Consider the following 15,967-nt stretch of genomic DNA (forward strand, 5'->3'; position numbering starts at 1 on the left):
ACTCATCCATTTATCAGAACATGGCAGGCACTTGGGAAGCAATGAATGGCAAAAAGAGAAGGAAGGGGACAAAAGAGCCATGGCCACTGGCCCTGGGAACTCACAGCCTACCATGGCCAGAGGACCAAAGGCAGATGAACTGGGAGTGGGGATGGACATGCAGGATGGCTTCAGGAGATATAGAGCTGCCAGGGCTTCTTGAATGAATAGATATAGGAAGAGGGGGAGCAGGCAACGGTGCTGAGATCTCTAACCTGCACACCTGGAAGAGTGGCAATGGTACCACATTGCTAAGATCCAGAGAAAGCAGGATGAGAAAAGAAGTAAGCGATCAGGAGACAGTGAGCCAAGTCTGGCTGATTGGGGATATGAGGTGATAAAGAACTAAAAACATATGTTAGACAAGGAGGAGAGGAAAAGATAGGACTCTTCAGCCAAACAATAACAAAGACTTTGAGGACTAGCAGGAAAGCTGGATTCAGGTTGACCTAGTCACACTAGGGTCTGGACTCTAGAGCAACCAATGCCAGTAGAAGTCAAAATGGTCAAGTGGGTTTGGGGAGAGAAGCTGTAATCACTCAGCACAGTGGTCACAATGTACCTTCTCCAGACAGCCTCGGGAACACAAAGCTTCTGTACTTGTCCCCAGTGTACAGAAGGGAAAGAATCCAGTAGGAGTCACCCCTGCATTCCCCCTCAGCCTACTCACCTGCTTGTGCAGCCAGCCCCTCACCACCACTGGAACATTGGGGTTTCTCCGAATGGCTTGATCCCTCTTCCCAAAGCTGTGGACTTTATTGCTGGACTTGATGATCTAGCAAAAAGTAGAATGAAAGTCTAGCAGCTGAGGGTTTAGGAAAGGATAAAAAAGCACTTACCTACTAGGAGGGCTGTCAGCTTTCTCTGCCTTACTCTAAGTTGCAGCACCCTTTGATCAGAGCAGTACTGATACAGAACAGGCAAGCACATGGCCACAGCATTTAATTAAAAAGCTGGTCCAAGACCTGGCAAGCCTCCCAGCTGGGTCACAGAAAAATTTAAAGGGATTTTTCAATCAACTCTTACCAGCAGCTGTTGGCTCTAATATGTCCTGTGGCATTCTGGAGCAAAGCTACTTTTTGGACACAGATTTTGCCAATCTCTTGATCTCTGCACCACCTATATAGGTTCACCCCTCAGCACTCTCCTGCTTTTTGCAATTGTGGCTCTTTTCCTTGCTCCTCAGTCAGGGTCCCCACACCCTGAGCACAGAAACTTTTGGGCTCTTCCCAAGAACACCCTCCCTCAGACCCATCAGACACCAAATCCTTCCAGGTTCTCTCTAACTCGCATCCCCAAGCGAACAGAGGTGTGGCCTTTTCAACAAATGCCAGAAAAGTGAGGCATGCGCACAAAGACTCACATATCACTCCTGGTCTGTTGACAATCACCTGCTTTCCTGGACAAGGGACAAAACTCCTTTTGACCTTAATTTTCTGGCCTGTCTTTTGGGAAAAACATTTCTTATAGGTCTCCCTCACAAAACTGTGGTGATGATCAAGTGGGCTTCTAGCTAAAAAGGGGCCTGGCATATATATATATGCCAGAACATGGCAGGCACTTGGGAAGCAATGAATGGCAAAAAGAGAAGAAAGGGGACAAAAGAGCCATGGCCACTGGCTCTTCATATAATATAAAAGAGAAGAAAGCAGAAACTAATGGCCAGGAGCTCACCTTGGGTCCAGGCTTGGCCTCCAAGGTGGACGTGGTCCCAGCTGTGGATGATTCACTGACCATGCTGGACGGTCTTTGGTTTCTCTCTTGCTTTGACATATGTGAGTTTGGCCTGAGGGAAGAGGTAGAGGGATTCAGAGAGTAAATGACAAGCTGCAGAGTGGGAAGTGAAGGTTTAGATTTACTGCAGACTGGAAAGAGCTGGTTGGCCTCAGAACAACCCAGACTGGTCTTTTGAAGACTATATAATTCCAGACAGCAGCCAGAGGCCACAAAGTCTAGCCTGCCCCGGTGCTCCAAGGAGCTAAGAGGATGACAGATGGACATATCTCCACAGAGAGGACCAGACTGTCATCTCTGCCTGTTATCCTTAGGTCCCCACACTTATTCAAGCAGCTGTGGCAGATGCCCCATCTAGTGGGCATGCACCACTCGTCACAGCAGGCAACAGCAATCTGTACACATGCACGCACACCTCTACCTCCTCAGCTCCGAAAGAAGCTGTATATAATTAGTAACAAGAAATCACTTGTGCACACATCCACACCCTCAGATCCATACAGAGAATGCTTACATAAATGCCAGTGGGGCTTGCCTCCCAAAATAGATTGCTCAACAAAGAGTCCTATTCTGAGAACACTACGTTTTGCCCCAGAAATAGACCTAACGACAATATTAACCCCTTGTGCCACGCACGGAGAGGAGGGAGAGACGAAGCAAGCTTTGGGCTCCAAGGAGGAACCTGGTGCTTCCCCATCTGCATCCTTGCAACAAGCCTTTACTGTTGGGAAGTTGCCCCAGGAGGGTCAGCACTCTGGGAACATCTCAGTATGACACTCAAGAGACATAAAAGAGCACCATCCTCACCTGCATCCAAAGAGCCCCTGCATTTGCCAGTCTTTTAATGCAACAGAAACAAATGTCTCCAAACAAATTCAATACCTATCCCTGAGAAGCTCAATGCCAAGTCCAGGATTAGTAAACTTTCCCTGGAGCAGGAGTCTCAGTGTTCTGTAGCTGGGTTTTGTTCACTGCTCAGACGGACAATAGGATCCACGCGATTAGATATAAAACCAGGCTACTGAAAATTCAGGCTCACTGACTGAAGGAAGGAGAAAATCTGCTTTGGAAGACTGAACCACGATGCTGAAGAGAAGGAGCTGGAGGATCCAAGCCAGATGAACTGAGGAAAAAGCACTCAGATGTCCTTCACTAGGCTTGCTTTTACAGCTTTGTAACAGGAAGTCCCAGTTTCCACTTCAGAGAGATGATGCTCCCTTGAAAGACCATGGATGCTAAGAGGATAAGTGATCCTTCCCATGCCTTAAGCCAGAGCCTCAATAACCCTGCACCACGAGAGAAGTTCACAGAAGTTGCCGTGACCACTGTGTTCCCTGAGCAGGGCCCTGACAGGTCCACTCTAGTGGGCACCAGTTTTCCAAGGAACTGAACCCTGTAGGCTACGTGGCAGTTGGAGGCGCCTGTTCCACCAGGCAGAATGCTAGCTGGCTCCTTATCAGCTCAGGCACTCACTCCAGATTCCCGCCCCAGCCTCCATTCCAGCCAGACTTTTGTTGCTACTCCCCACTCCAAGGGAGAATGTCACCAAGCTCAGCAAGCTGAGCTCAGCGCTGCCTATTGGCAGAGGCTGTGTGAGGCCAGATAATTATTGTTTGTGGGTGTGAAGGGGCTCTGAGAGGCTGCCTTGTCCACCCTCTGCCTCTAGGCACAGTTGAGTCCAAAATGTCTTCCCAGAATCTATGCCTTCCAGAAGTCTTGCCTGACTTCTGACTTCCAGGGGCCAGTCAAAAAAGAAGAGCTCAAAAAAAAAAAAAAAAAAAAAAAAAGAGAAAGAAGAGCTCCTGGCTTGCCTCAGTTAGGATGAATGTACCTCTTAGCTAAAATTCAGGACACAAGATCCAGTAACACAAAAAATCTAAGATTTTATCAAGTTTAATTTGCTCTCCCTTCACATACTAAGAGAAGCATATTATAGCATATTTGAGAAACACACACACAAAAAAAAAGCTGAAGGGGGAGGGGACACCCATCACATTGTTACCCAAAGCAAAATCATTTATAACTTCATATATTCTCTTTCATTCTTTTTTATATACTTGCTTTGGGTTTGAAGGAATGGGTGCTTTTTTGTTTCTACATAATTGTGATCACACCATATTCACATTCTTATTCTTACATTCTGATTCCTTAAAACATTGTAATATATACAACTTTTGCCACTTATTCTAAAATCATCCACATCACTGTAAATGACTCTATCACTTGCTATCAAGAGATACCTCATTCTACCTCTGTAGGACAAAGAAATGACTAGATTTGTGATTGGCCCAGGAAATCCAGAAAAAAAATGGACATTTGTGCCATTTTGGTACTTATAATCTCTAACCCTAACTTTACCACTGACCACTCCTGTCTCACATCTCCAACAGTATGGGGGAAACATGACTGTCCTGCAGTTTTGGCTAAGTGACGGGGGAGGGCACGACTGGCCCCTGGGGAGCCAGCTGTGAAGAGGTTTCAGCTAAAGAAAGACTGGTTTTGTGGCTGCAACACTAAACATCAGAGAGGGACAGTGGGGGGGCACGCAACACACAAGGACAAGTCCAGTCCTCATGCACTACATTGCTTGGCCTCACCTAGAGAAAGCTAAAGGGGAAAACTAAAATCCAAACTATGTCTGCCAGGGAGGAGATTGTGAAGTTTATACCAACATGAAGCTTGTCATCTCCAGGGCCTGGCATGGGCAGAGACTGCTCCTAATCAAGCAACAGACTCAATTCATACCTAGCAGCCCCAACCTGGCTCTTTGAAAGTACAAGGCGCATGCAGCTACCCACCCATCCAAGTAACAAAATCTGCCTTCTGAGCCTTCTTAAATGTCTGTAGGTTCTCCAAGAGTGATTATGACTTGGTTATGCTTGGGGACAGCAACAGCATCAAAAAATGGGGATACGAAAAAAGTCTCCAATTTTCCCACTTGGCTGGGAACATTCAGAGGTGAATTACACCAATTATAGAAACATCCTTGGTGTAAGCTTCCTGCACAGACAGCGCTGAAAGGAGAGACACTACCTACTTGGACATGAACATTCTGGTACATCTGCTTTAGCTAGTTTTCCCTTTCAGACGTGTTCCCCATTTGCAAGCCTGGCTGGCAAGGACTTGATTTGTCCTCAAGTCTGCAGGCTAAGTGTATACTACTGAGTCTCACCCAAGACATGTCTCCCTCCCCAGAGAAGAGCTTGCACCCTGAGCACAGCAACTTTGAAAAGTATACAGCTCCCACCAGCATGCCCTAGGGCGTACTGGGTCCCACTGATCCCCAGGAGAGAAGACAAAAAACAACAGGGGCTGGGGATTTAGCTCAGTGGCACAGCGCCTGCCTGGCAAGAGCAAGGTCGTGGGTTCGATTCCTGGTACCGGAAGAAAAACAAACAAAAACAAAAACAAACAACAACAACAAAAAACCCAGATACAGAGACTCTTGTGTCATTAGGTAAAATCTATTAACTTAAAAGCCTACTTGATCAGTTTCTGTGCTGTCTGGATTCTCAAAGTACAGTGGGATGGTTTGAACAAAGACCTCCCTCTCCTTGGCTTAAGTTACATGAATGCTGATTATTTTGCTGGAGGGGTATGGGCTGAAGTTCAAAACAGTGAGCTACAGTTTTAGTTCAACTGCCTGCCCTTACAAGTGAACAAAAGAAATGAGGACTACACAAAAAATCACTCTGGAGAAGCCCTGTTGGAAAATGAGTTGATTCTACTCTGAGCTCTGCCAGGGAGGGATATGTCAGGAGAGCCTGGGCAGGAAGTGACTTTCTCTATGACTCAATTTCCCTATCTATAAAAGGAGCTGCTTCTGCTCCTTGCCTGACATATAATGCTGAATACATATAATACTGACCAAATGAATATAATACTGTTATTCATAGCTAGAAAGACAGGTTGTGAATACAGAAGCCATTTTTTTTCTGGTATGTCTAAATTGGGTGGTTTTGTTTAATGGGATCCTCAGCTGCTTTTTTTTTTTTTTTCAGTACCGGGAATCAAACTCATGACCTCACGCTTGCCAGGCAGGCACTGTGCCGCTGAGCTAAATCCCTAGCCCTCAGCTGCCTTTCAATGAATGGTCTGGGCCAGGGATATAGCTCAGTGGCACAAGTGCCTTCCTGGCAAGCATAAAGTCCTGAGTTCAACTCCTGGTACCCAAAAAAAAAAAAAAAAAAAGTGTGCATCAATGAATGGTCTGAAGTACTAAAATGAAATCATAGCAAGGCCTTTCCTTGCCAAATCCACACAAGAAGTAGGTCACCAAGCCAAGTGTCAAAATGCTAACAGGTACAAAGTTTAAGCAAGAGAGGGATTGTTGCTCGCCTATACTTATCGAGCAGCTATGTGCCATGCACTTTTCCTGAATTATCTCAACTCTGAAAAGTCAGTTTTATCATCTCATTTTGCAGATGAGGAAACTGAACCCCAGCAAGGTTAATGACTTGCCCAAGACAGCACCTGGATTCTAAAACCTCAGCTTGCCACAAAGAGGTCATCCCACGAAAAGTCTCAAAGTATGAGAGAAATAGGCTTTTGCTTTTCTCACTCAAAAGCCAACCCCACAAACCAAGAAAATCTTGGCATGGTGGAAAGATCCAGATAACTGGATCTCAGCCATCCTCTAAAACTGACTGGCTCCTCCACAAATCACATCAGCTCCCTAGGCTTTTTATTCCATTTTGCAAAATGGAGTGGAAACTACTTCTCATCTCACAAGGCAGTTGTGTGGATTGAAATGACACTTTGAAAACCATGAAGCATTGGATGAAACAAAAAGCATTATTTGTAACTATTACCAGTATAGACCCCAGAATTTAAATTCCATCTACAGTTTACTTTTATTTCCAAGGCACTTCTCTCCAGAAAGCTGAAGGTGACAATTAGCTTCTAAACAATAATCATCTCCTATAAACACCTTTCTGAGACATTTTATTATTGTTTCAGTGCAGAAACATTGTGGAATAGGCTCCCATTCTGTAAAGATGTCAAGAGTCATCAAGGTCAAGTCATTAAGAAAGCCATGAGAGAGTATGGGGAAACAGGAATCTCTCACTGAAAAGACCTCATCAAATGACACCTGTATCCCATTAATTCCTAGGAAAATGGTCCCCAAATTCATGCTCTGTTCCCAAGGATTCTATACAAAAAGGGTTTAGCTAAAAGCACAGATATAAGAGGAAGGGTACATGAGAAAGTGATATACTCACAAACACCAGCACATTTTTAAGAAGCTTACACCCACCAACTAAGGGAAAAGCAATGCACAATGAAAATCAGGAAAAAAAGAAAGTTCTTGTCCCAAACAGGCAGAAACATCTCTACACCCCCGCTTCCCAAAGAAAGAGACATAGACAGACCGCCAACGCTCACTGTAAACTCCAACACTCTGGGGAGGCTGTCTGACATGGATTTTCATTCAGTATCTATGGCCTCATTACTCAACTATGGCTTACAGTGTTCCTTCTCCTTCCCCCTCCACTCTTTTTAAACACAGGCTCTAGTTCCTAACCCCACCCCAGGAGCAGGAAACCAGCCTAAACAGTATGAAAAAAACACTAAGACTTGCCCACACTTCAAATCAGAACACTGCACTGGCATGAGTCCCACTAAGTGTATGGCCTTGGGCTAGTCTCTTCCACAGCCTAGGCCCTGTGTCTTGACCCGTGCAAGCAAAGAACTGAGGCTGGACCTCTACAGGTCCCTCCACCTCTGCTCTGCTCTGCCTCAAAGATGTTCCAATTCTAACCTGTGCCTCTGGTGAGTTCTGCTGTATCCTATCTGTTCCTCCAAGTCTCCCAAGCAGCCAGGCTTCCCTTTAGACAACAGCATTCTATACTGGAAATCTGAGCACTTCTCAGTCTAGGGGAAGGCAGAAGAGGACAAGAAAGGAAGTCATAGGAACAAGCAAAATTACTGTTTCCAAGCAGCAGCTTCCTTTCTACACACAGCAAAGCCACATTGCAGTATTTTTCACCTAGCAGAGACAGAGCCAAAGATGTTTGCTGTGTGGAAATGACTGCATCCCTAATGCCAATGTCCTACAAAACAAACACATCAAAAGCACATTTGAAAAACCTAGGCATTTGAATGAACTAAAGGCTCCATCATGCCTCCCACCCTTCTACCTATGACTATCAGAAATGTTGTCTCCAGATTCAGGAAGGAAAACTGAACAGTCAAGTTTCTGTATCTGTTTGCAGGTGTTTCCATTTCTCCCCATTTTTTCTGCTGCCATGGCAACCAAATGCAACAGGCAAAGCTAGCCCAGGAATGCCAGCATCTAGAGACAAGGTGGCGGCTCTGTCAGCCACACATGGCAATTCATAGGCCTTGCAGCCCAGAGGGTAGCAGAGGAACAGCAGGACACGCTCCTCTGGAAGCTCATGAGCAGCACCCTCCAACTCCGGCTCGCTCCTAATCTCTCACTGTCAATTTTTACCAACTTGTAGCTGCAGGAGGATCAGGGGACACCTCTGCTCCTGTTAGCAGCAGGAGATACCCTATCCCCAGGCCCCGAATCTGCACAAGCGTTATGAGAGTCTTGTAAAATGAATCTCCATCAGTAAAGAGGTCAAAGATCAGGGAGATAATTCTTACCTTCAACAAGATTATCTTTTTAAGAGCTATCCTCTAATTACTACTCATAGCACTGCAGGCAGTTCCAACTAGTGTTTCTTTTCCAAATAATCCAATGAGAAAACAAAGGGCTGCTCAGACCCCAACAGAAGGGACAAACTCAGTGGGATGCCGGGAAAGGAAGGCCTAGCAAGGGTTCTCTCTTGATGAGGAAGCTCCCAGGGTGATCCTGCATGCCTTGCAGCTGGCCGATCAGCACCACTATGGGCTTCTGAACTTCCAAAGTGAATAAATGCATACTTCTTCCAACCCTAGGCCCCACCTCAATGTGAAATGCTTGACAGAGCCTGGGGATTTGTGCACACAGTCTGCTGTCAGTCAGCTGCCAATTTTACCACTCAGGAATGCTCCCCTCTTCTTCCTGAGGAGTCCGTCAGTGGCTTTCTGAGTAGCCCAGTGCCAAGAAGAAAAGGATCTTGTGCATGAACATCACTGGGATAGTCTCTTCCACAGCCTAGGCCCTGTGTCTTGACCTGTGCAAGCAAAGTACTGAGCCTGGACCTCTACAGGTCCCTCCACCTCTGCTCTGCTCTGCCTCAAAGATGTTCCAATTCTAACCTGTGCCTCTGGTGAGTTCTCCTGTATCCTATCTGTTCCTCCAAGTCTCCACAGCCCTGAATGTCCTGTGCTAAGGATGACTCCTTTAAGAGGATCCCTGTGCATGTCCTTTTGGCCACAAAGGGCCTAGCTTACTACTCACAATTCAAGAAGGCCACTGACAATCAGGAAAGAGACTTAAGAAGAACACAAAAGATCCCAATCACTAGAAATGACGCCCTAAATAAAAGGCTTGAGAATATTTTCTGGAGCAGAGAGTACCAAGAAGACTTGGTATCTTTCAAGCAAGTGTAAAGTTACTACAGATCAAATTTCATGACTATAAATAGAATTATAATTAACATCTCTAGCAGCCTCCTCAGTTGGCACATCATTTAAGTATGGCCAAAAACAAGGACTGTCCCCTGAAAACTCTAAAGTAAGAGGCTGTATAGCAGGACATGGTGGTGAACATCTGTAATCCCAGCTCTTGGGAAGGTGGGGCAGGAGGATCCTTGTGAGTTCAAGACCAGCCTGGGCTACAAAGTGAGATCAAGGCCGGCCTGAGTTGCATAGCAAGACTCTGTCTCAAAAAAACCAAAAAAAAAAAAAAAAAAAAAAAAAAGAAAGAAAGAAAGAAAGAAAAGAAAAGAGAAAGAAAAGAAAAGGCAGTATATGATAGTATTTAAAAGCACAACATCTAGGACCAGAACTCCTGGATGCAAATCCCAACTCTACCATTTGCCAGCCATGTACAAGGTTACAGAGCCTGTTGACTGATGCACACCCTTCTTGGAAGCTAAGGAGCATAATGAAGAACTAAGAACTAAGCAGAGCTTAACAGAAAAGATAAAATAAGAAAACAAGCACTCCAGTCATGCAGTAAATATAGCTTGTTAGTGACTGACTCGATAGGTCCTATTTCCTTTGATCAGTCTGAACTGTAAATTATTAAGAGTAATCATTTGTGCTTCCCAACAAACATGTCTCACTCTCTTCCTAGGTACATTTCCTGCTTCCCATGGAAAGAGAAGTGGCCCTGGGATTTGCTTTAGCCAATGATGTGAGAGTGGAAGAGTCAATGCACACTTCACTGAGTTCCATTTTTCTTGCTTTTGGCTACTATGAGAGCACAGAAATGAAGGCTTCCTGAGTACAGGTGACAAAAAAGAGCCCCTCAGATGACCTATGGATAGACACGGAACAAAAATAAGAAACAAACCTTTCTTGTTTTAAACCCTTAAGATTTTGTCTGTAATCCTTACTACAGCAGACCTTAGCCTCTCCTGGTTGATTCTGCTTTACTGATGCAGGAAGTAGAACACTCAGCACCCATGTCCTCTGCACTCATGAGATCACAGTTTTCACTCTCCTCTCTCAACTTCCAGTCTATGAAATGAAAATGCTCTTTGGGTGGGCATACATGGGTTATGCCAAATCGGTCAGGTGAGCCATACCTGAGAACCGTGAGGGAGATGCATCTACTCATGCTTGTACTATCCTAAGAGAAGTCATCATGAAGCTAGGCTTTGCAAATTAAAAAAAAATTCCCACAGACAAAAGAACTCAAAATTATGTATCTGACTAAACTCTATCTCAGACTGTCACTACAGTGTAGAGATTGATGGGTATCTTGAAGACACAGAAGAATCTGGAAGTAACTTAGGAAGTTTGAGAAGCCTAGCAAGTTGTCTAAATCAGTGGCTCTCAAGCTTTTTCCTAGACCAGAATTCCCTGGGAAGCTTGTTAAAGTAGAGTTTTAGGCCCTGCCTCCAGTCTTAGATTCAGCAGATTTGAGTAAGAACTGAGAATCTGCAGCTCTACCAACTGACCACGTGACACTAGTTTGGAGGCCACATTTGATAACCATTGCTGCAGAAGGATTAGCTCTAAGAAACTGGCAGTGGAGGCTCTCAGAGAGGGGTCAATATGGTTGTAACACTCCAGGCTAGAGGAATACAATTCTATTCTTAGAATTCTTTGGAGAAGAAAAGAGCCAGTATTCCTTATTCCATGCAAGCCATTAGTCTGAGAGTTTAGTGTAAGGACACCAATGGTCAGCCTCTCTCCTTTACCACTAATATTTTATATAACAAAATTAAGCTCCTCTAAGGGAATAAAACAGAAATTTCATTGATTGTATAGTTTAAAAAATAATTTCTGTGAGAGGAAATCATGCTTCACTCTCCAGTTTCCCCAGAGGTAAATCTAAATGTACTTTAGGAAGAAGCAATTTAGATAACTGGCTGCAGCCTTCCTGTCTAAAATTTTCTCCACCCTCTTGGCAAACAAACCACTATAAGTCACTCTTCTTGCAATCTGAACACACCAAGGCCAGCCACATTTCCCTAAGTTGCACATGGCCCATACACGTGTCATACTTATCTTCCAACAGCCTTCCTTCAAGAAGCCTTCAAAAAAGTCTGCAGAAGCCGGGCATGGTAGTGCACACCTGTAATCCAACACTCGGGAGGCTGAGGCAGAAGGATTGTTGCAAGTTTGAGGACAGCCTGGGCTACAAAGTGAGCTGAAGGCCAGCCTGAACTGCATAGAGAGACCCTGTCTCAAAAAGACCACAAAAAATAAAAGTCTGCAGGTACTGAGCAGGAGAAAAGCAAAAGCCACAGAGCCAAATTGTTTGAAAGAATAACAAAGTAGACTAAAAAGCAGATCAGTAACATCCTTGGAGAGCTCAAAGAAGATACAATGGATGTAATGAAAAACATAAGGGAAGTAATGAGGGAGTTTATAGGAGACGCTAATAAAAATCTAGCTCAGCTACACAAAATAATACAAAACATGAATGACCAGTTTTAGAGTCCACAAGAAGATTCCAAAAAGAAATCTGAGAGATTAAAAGTTCTGGTGAAAGTACAGGCAGTAGAAGCAAGCAATGTGAGGACAGAGTGTGAGAACTAGACAACAGGGCGACTATCAGAGACCAATTACTCAACGATACCTTAAAAACAACAAGAAAACATGAAAATTGAATCCTGTAGCCACTACATGATGCAAAGAAGATTAACTGGAATTAGTGAAAAATCAGAAGATAGCACACAAGGTACAAAAAAAATCTGTTTACAGAAATAATACCAGAAAACTTTCTAAATATTGGGAAAGAATTAAACATATATATAAGCAAGGCATACAGAACCCCAAATAACTAAAATCAACAAAGAAACTCTCTGTGGCACATTATAATTAAAATCCCAGAAGTCCAACACAGGGACAAAACCTTAAAAGCTCTGAGAGAAAAGCAATGAATCAGTTACAAAGGTAACCCATTGGAATTAGAGCAGTCTTCTCAACACAAATCTTAAAGGCCAGGAGAGCTTGAAATGAAGTGTTTCAAGCCCTGAACAAACAACAAATCACAGCTTCCAACCCAGACTTATATATCCTGCAAAACTACCTTTCAAAATTGATGGAGAAATAAAATATTTCCATGATGAAGAGCATCTCAAAAACTTCATGACCACCAAACCAGCACTACAAAAAAATTCTCAAAGATACTCAAGAAAGAGATAATGAATGAATATACCAGGAAAGATGAGCAGTTAAGCAAAAGGGTGGGAGTGGCGGTGGGGGAAAAATATCAAGATCAGAGCAGAAATTAATAAAGTAAGCCAAAAATACAAAGAATCAATGAATTGAAGAGCTGGTAATGGAAAATAATGCAATGACAGGAATAAAACAACACTTCTTAGTAATAACTTTCAATGTGAATGTTCTCAACTCCTTAAGAAACATATTGGCAAAATGAACCAAGAAACAAAACATATATGCACCAAACACTGGTGCATTTAACTTCATTAAACAAACACTAATGGACATAAACGATCAGGTAAATACCAATACAATTATAGTAGGGGACCTCAATATCCCATGGTAACAAACAGACAGATCAATTAGACCCCCCAAAAAAAAAAAATCAACAAAGAAACATCAGGGTTGAACCAAACCTTGAAACAAATGGACTTCATAGACATATAGAGTGTTTCACACAACAACAGAATACACATTCTTCTCAGCAGCACATGAGATTTTTCCCAAAACAGATCATATGCTAGCCCTAAAAGCATGCTTAAGTAAAGGCAAAAGAATCAAAACTGTCCCATGCATATTATCAGATCATAGTGCAATAAAACTAAAAATCAACAGCAAAAGAATCATTGGAAATTATGCAAACACATGGAAATTAAACAGTAACCAGTTGAACAATCAATGGGTCACAGAAGAAATTAAGGAAAAAATTAGAAAGTTCCTAGAATCAAACCATCACACCACTATAACATACCAGAATCTACAGAACACAATGAAAGCAGTCCTAAGAAGGAAGTTTATACCTGTGAATGTTAACATCAGAAAAACAGATCAAGTCCAAATCAATAACCTAACAAAACAAGTCAAGGTCCTGGAAAAACATGAACAGTCCAAATCCAAAGCTAAAATGAGGATGGAAAAATCATAAACATCAGAGTAGAAATTAATAAAATTAAGACAAAAAAATACAAAGAATCAATGAAGAGCTGGTTCCTTGAAAGAATAAACAAAACAGACAAACCCCTAACCAATCTTATCCAAAAAAGAAAGAATAGCCACAAATCAATGCATCTAGAAATAAAAAAGGTGAAATCAAAATGGACTCTGCCCAAATGCAGATTATGAGTAACTACTTCGAGAACTTGTACTTTAATAACAGAGAATTCACAAGAAATGAATGGACTACTACAGCAGAACCAAGAAAGCATAAAAATCTTGAAAAATCCAATATCAGGCAATTAAATTAGGTAAATTAAAGAAGAAGAAAAAAACACCAAAAAACAAAAGCAAACAAACAAAAAAACTAAAAAAAAAGCCCAGGTCCCAACAGATTCACTGGTGAATTCCACAAGACCTTTAGGAAAGATCTAACATCAATATACCTCAAACTCTTTAATGAAATAAAAAATGAAGGTATTCCAAAAGTCATTCCTGGAAGCTAGCAGTACCCTGATTCCAAAACCAGAAAAGGACCAACCAGAAAAAAGAACTACAGGCCAATCCCTTCAATGAACACATACAAAGTCTTCACAAGAATAGGATTCAGGGGCTGGGGATTTAGCTCAGTGGCACAGCGCCTGCCTGGCAAGAGCAAGGTTGTGAACTTGATTCCCAGTACTGGAAAACAAACAAACAAAAAAAACAAGAATAGGATGCAGTGAATTAGCAAAAAGACCACACATATATCATGAACAAGTAGATTTATCCCAAAGATGCAGGGATGGCTCAACATACTCAAATCAATAAATATAATACATCATATAAACAGAAGCAAGGAAAAAAGATCATATGATCATCTCAACTGATGCAGAAAAGGCTTTTGACAAAAGTCCAACATCCATTCATGATAAAACAAACACACATCTTAGAGAAAATAGGTACAGACAGACCTCATCTTAATCTGATTTAAGTCACATAGGAAAAACCAATGGCTGACATCGTATTAAATGGAGAAATTTGAAAGCTTTTCCTCTAAAACCAGGAATAGACAAAGACGTCCATTATCACCACTCCTGTTCATGTAGTTCTGGAACTATTAGCCAGAGCACTCGGGCAAGAAAGAAATAAAGGGAATGTGTGTAGGAAAGGAAGAGTCAAATTACTAATTGTAGATGACAAGATTCTCTCCATAGAAGACTCAAAAAATTCCACCAAAAAACTTCCATAATTAAAAATCAAATTCCCTATAATCCCAGAACTCAGGAGGGTGAGGCAGGAGAATTGCCATGAGTTTGAGGGCCGCATGGGTTACATACTGAGTTCAAGACCAGCCTGAACTGCATAGTGAGATGCTGTCTCAAAAAACCAAATAAATAAATACTGTTCCTATATACCAATAATAAACTTACCAAGAAAGAAATTAGGAAATCAAAATTATTCACAATAGCATCAAAAGGGCCAGGAATACAGCTCAGCAGCAGAAGCACCTGCCTGGCAAACACAAGGTCCTGAATTCAATTCCTGGTACCAATAAAAACCACACAAAAAAATAGCATCAAGAAAAATTAAATACTTAGGAATAAACCTAACCAAGGAAGTGAAAGACCTCTACAATGAAAACTATAGTACTCTGGGCAAGGCAATGGAAGAGGACATAAGAAAATAGAAAGACATCCCCTCTTTCTGGATAGGAAAAACCAATATTGTCAAAAGGCTCATATTCTAAAACTGATATATAAATTTAGTGGAATCCCAATCTAAATACTAACAGCATTCCTGACAATCTATAGGAAACGATCCTAAAATTCATAAGGAACCAAAAGAGACCTAAAACAGCAAAAGCAATCCTGAGCAACAAGAGCTAAGTAGGAGGCATCATAGTCAGAGACTGCAAGTTATAGTATAAAGCCATTGTGATAAAAAATGGTTCGGCACTATGCCAAATAATAGAGGCAAATAATGCACCAAATAATTATAGCAAATAAAGAGGCATGTGACTCAGTGAAACAGAACAGATGATGCAGAAACAACTCCAGGCACATTCAGCTACCTGGTATTTAACAAAGGGGCCAAAAACACGCTTTGGAGGAAAGACAGCCTCTATAACAATGCTGGGAAAATTGGCTATCTACATGCAGAAGCTCAAATCCAGACCCCTGTGTATCTCGGCATGTACTAAAATAAAATCAAATGCATCAAAGACCTAAATGCTAAAACAGAAACACTTAATCTTCTAGAAGATAAAATAGGTAAAACTCTTCAAGACACAGATGTATGGGATCACATCAAATTAAAAAGCTTCTCCCCAGCAAAGGAAACTACCAACAGAGTGAAGAAACAACCCACATAATGAGGGGAAAATAATTGCCAGCTATTCCTCAGAGAGGACTAATATTTAGAATATATAAAGAATTTTAAAAATTAGAAACCTCTTAGGGGCTGGGGATTTAGCTCAGCGGCAAAAGCGCCTGCCTGGCAAGCGCAAGGTCGTGAGTTCGGTTCCCGGTACCGGAGAAAAACCAAA

The 15,967-nt window shown here is 42.4% G+C and overlaps 1 protein-coding gene across 5 annotated transcripts in view; it reads right to left on the bottom strand.

The window, feature by feature from the left end:
• Positions 1–15,967, bottom strand: part of Plekha7 (pleckstrin homology domain containing, family A member 7) — a 128,619-nt gene that overhangs the window by 62,635 nt on the left and 50,017 nt on the right. For all 5 annotated transcript variants that reach the window (XM_013511965.1, XM_013511964.1, XM_005380369.2 and 2 more), the window contains exons 3-4: positions 1,714–1,825; positions 710–814 (exon numbers count right to left, since the gene is read on the bottom strand). In XM_013511965.1, coding sequence (XP_013367419.1) covers positions 710–814; positions 1,714–1,825 — 217 coding nt within the window. The remainder of the gene's footprint in view (positions 1–709; positions 815–1,713; positions 1,826–15,967) is intronic.

Source organism: Chinchilla lanigera, unplaced genomic scaffold, assembly GCF_000276665.1.
Source record: "Chinchilla lanigera isolate Chin_1 unplaced genomic scaffold, ChiLan1.0 scaffold00013, whole genome shotgun sequence".
NCBI lineage: Eukaryota > Metazoa > Chordata > Mammalia > Rodentia > Chinchillidae > Chinchilla > Chinchilla lanigera.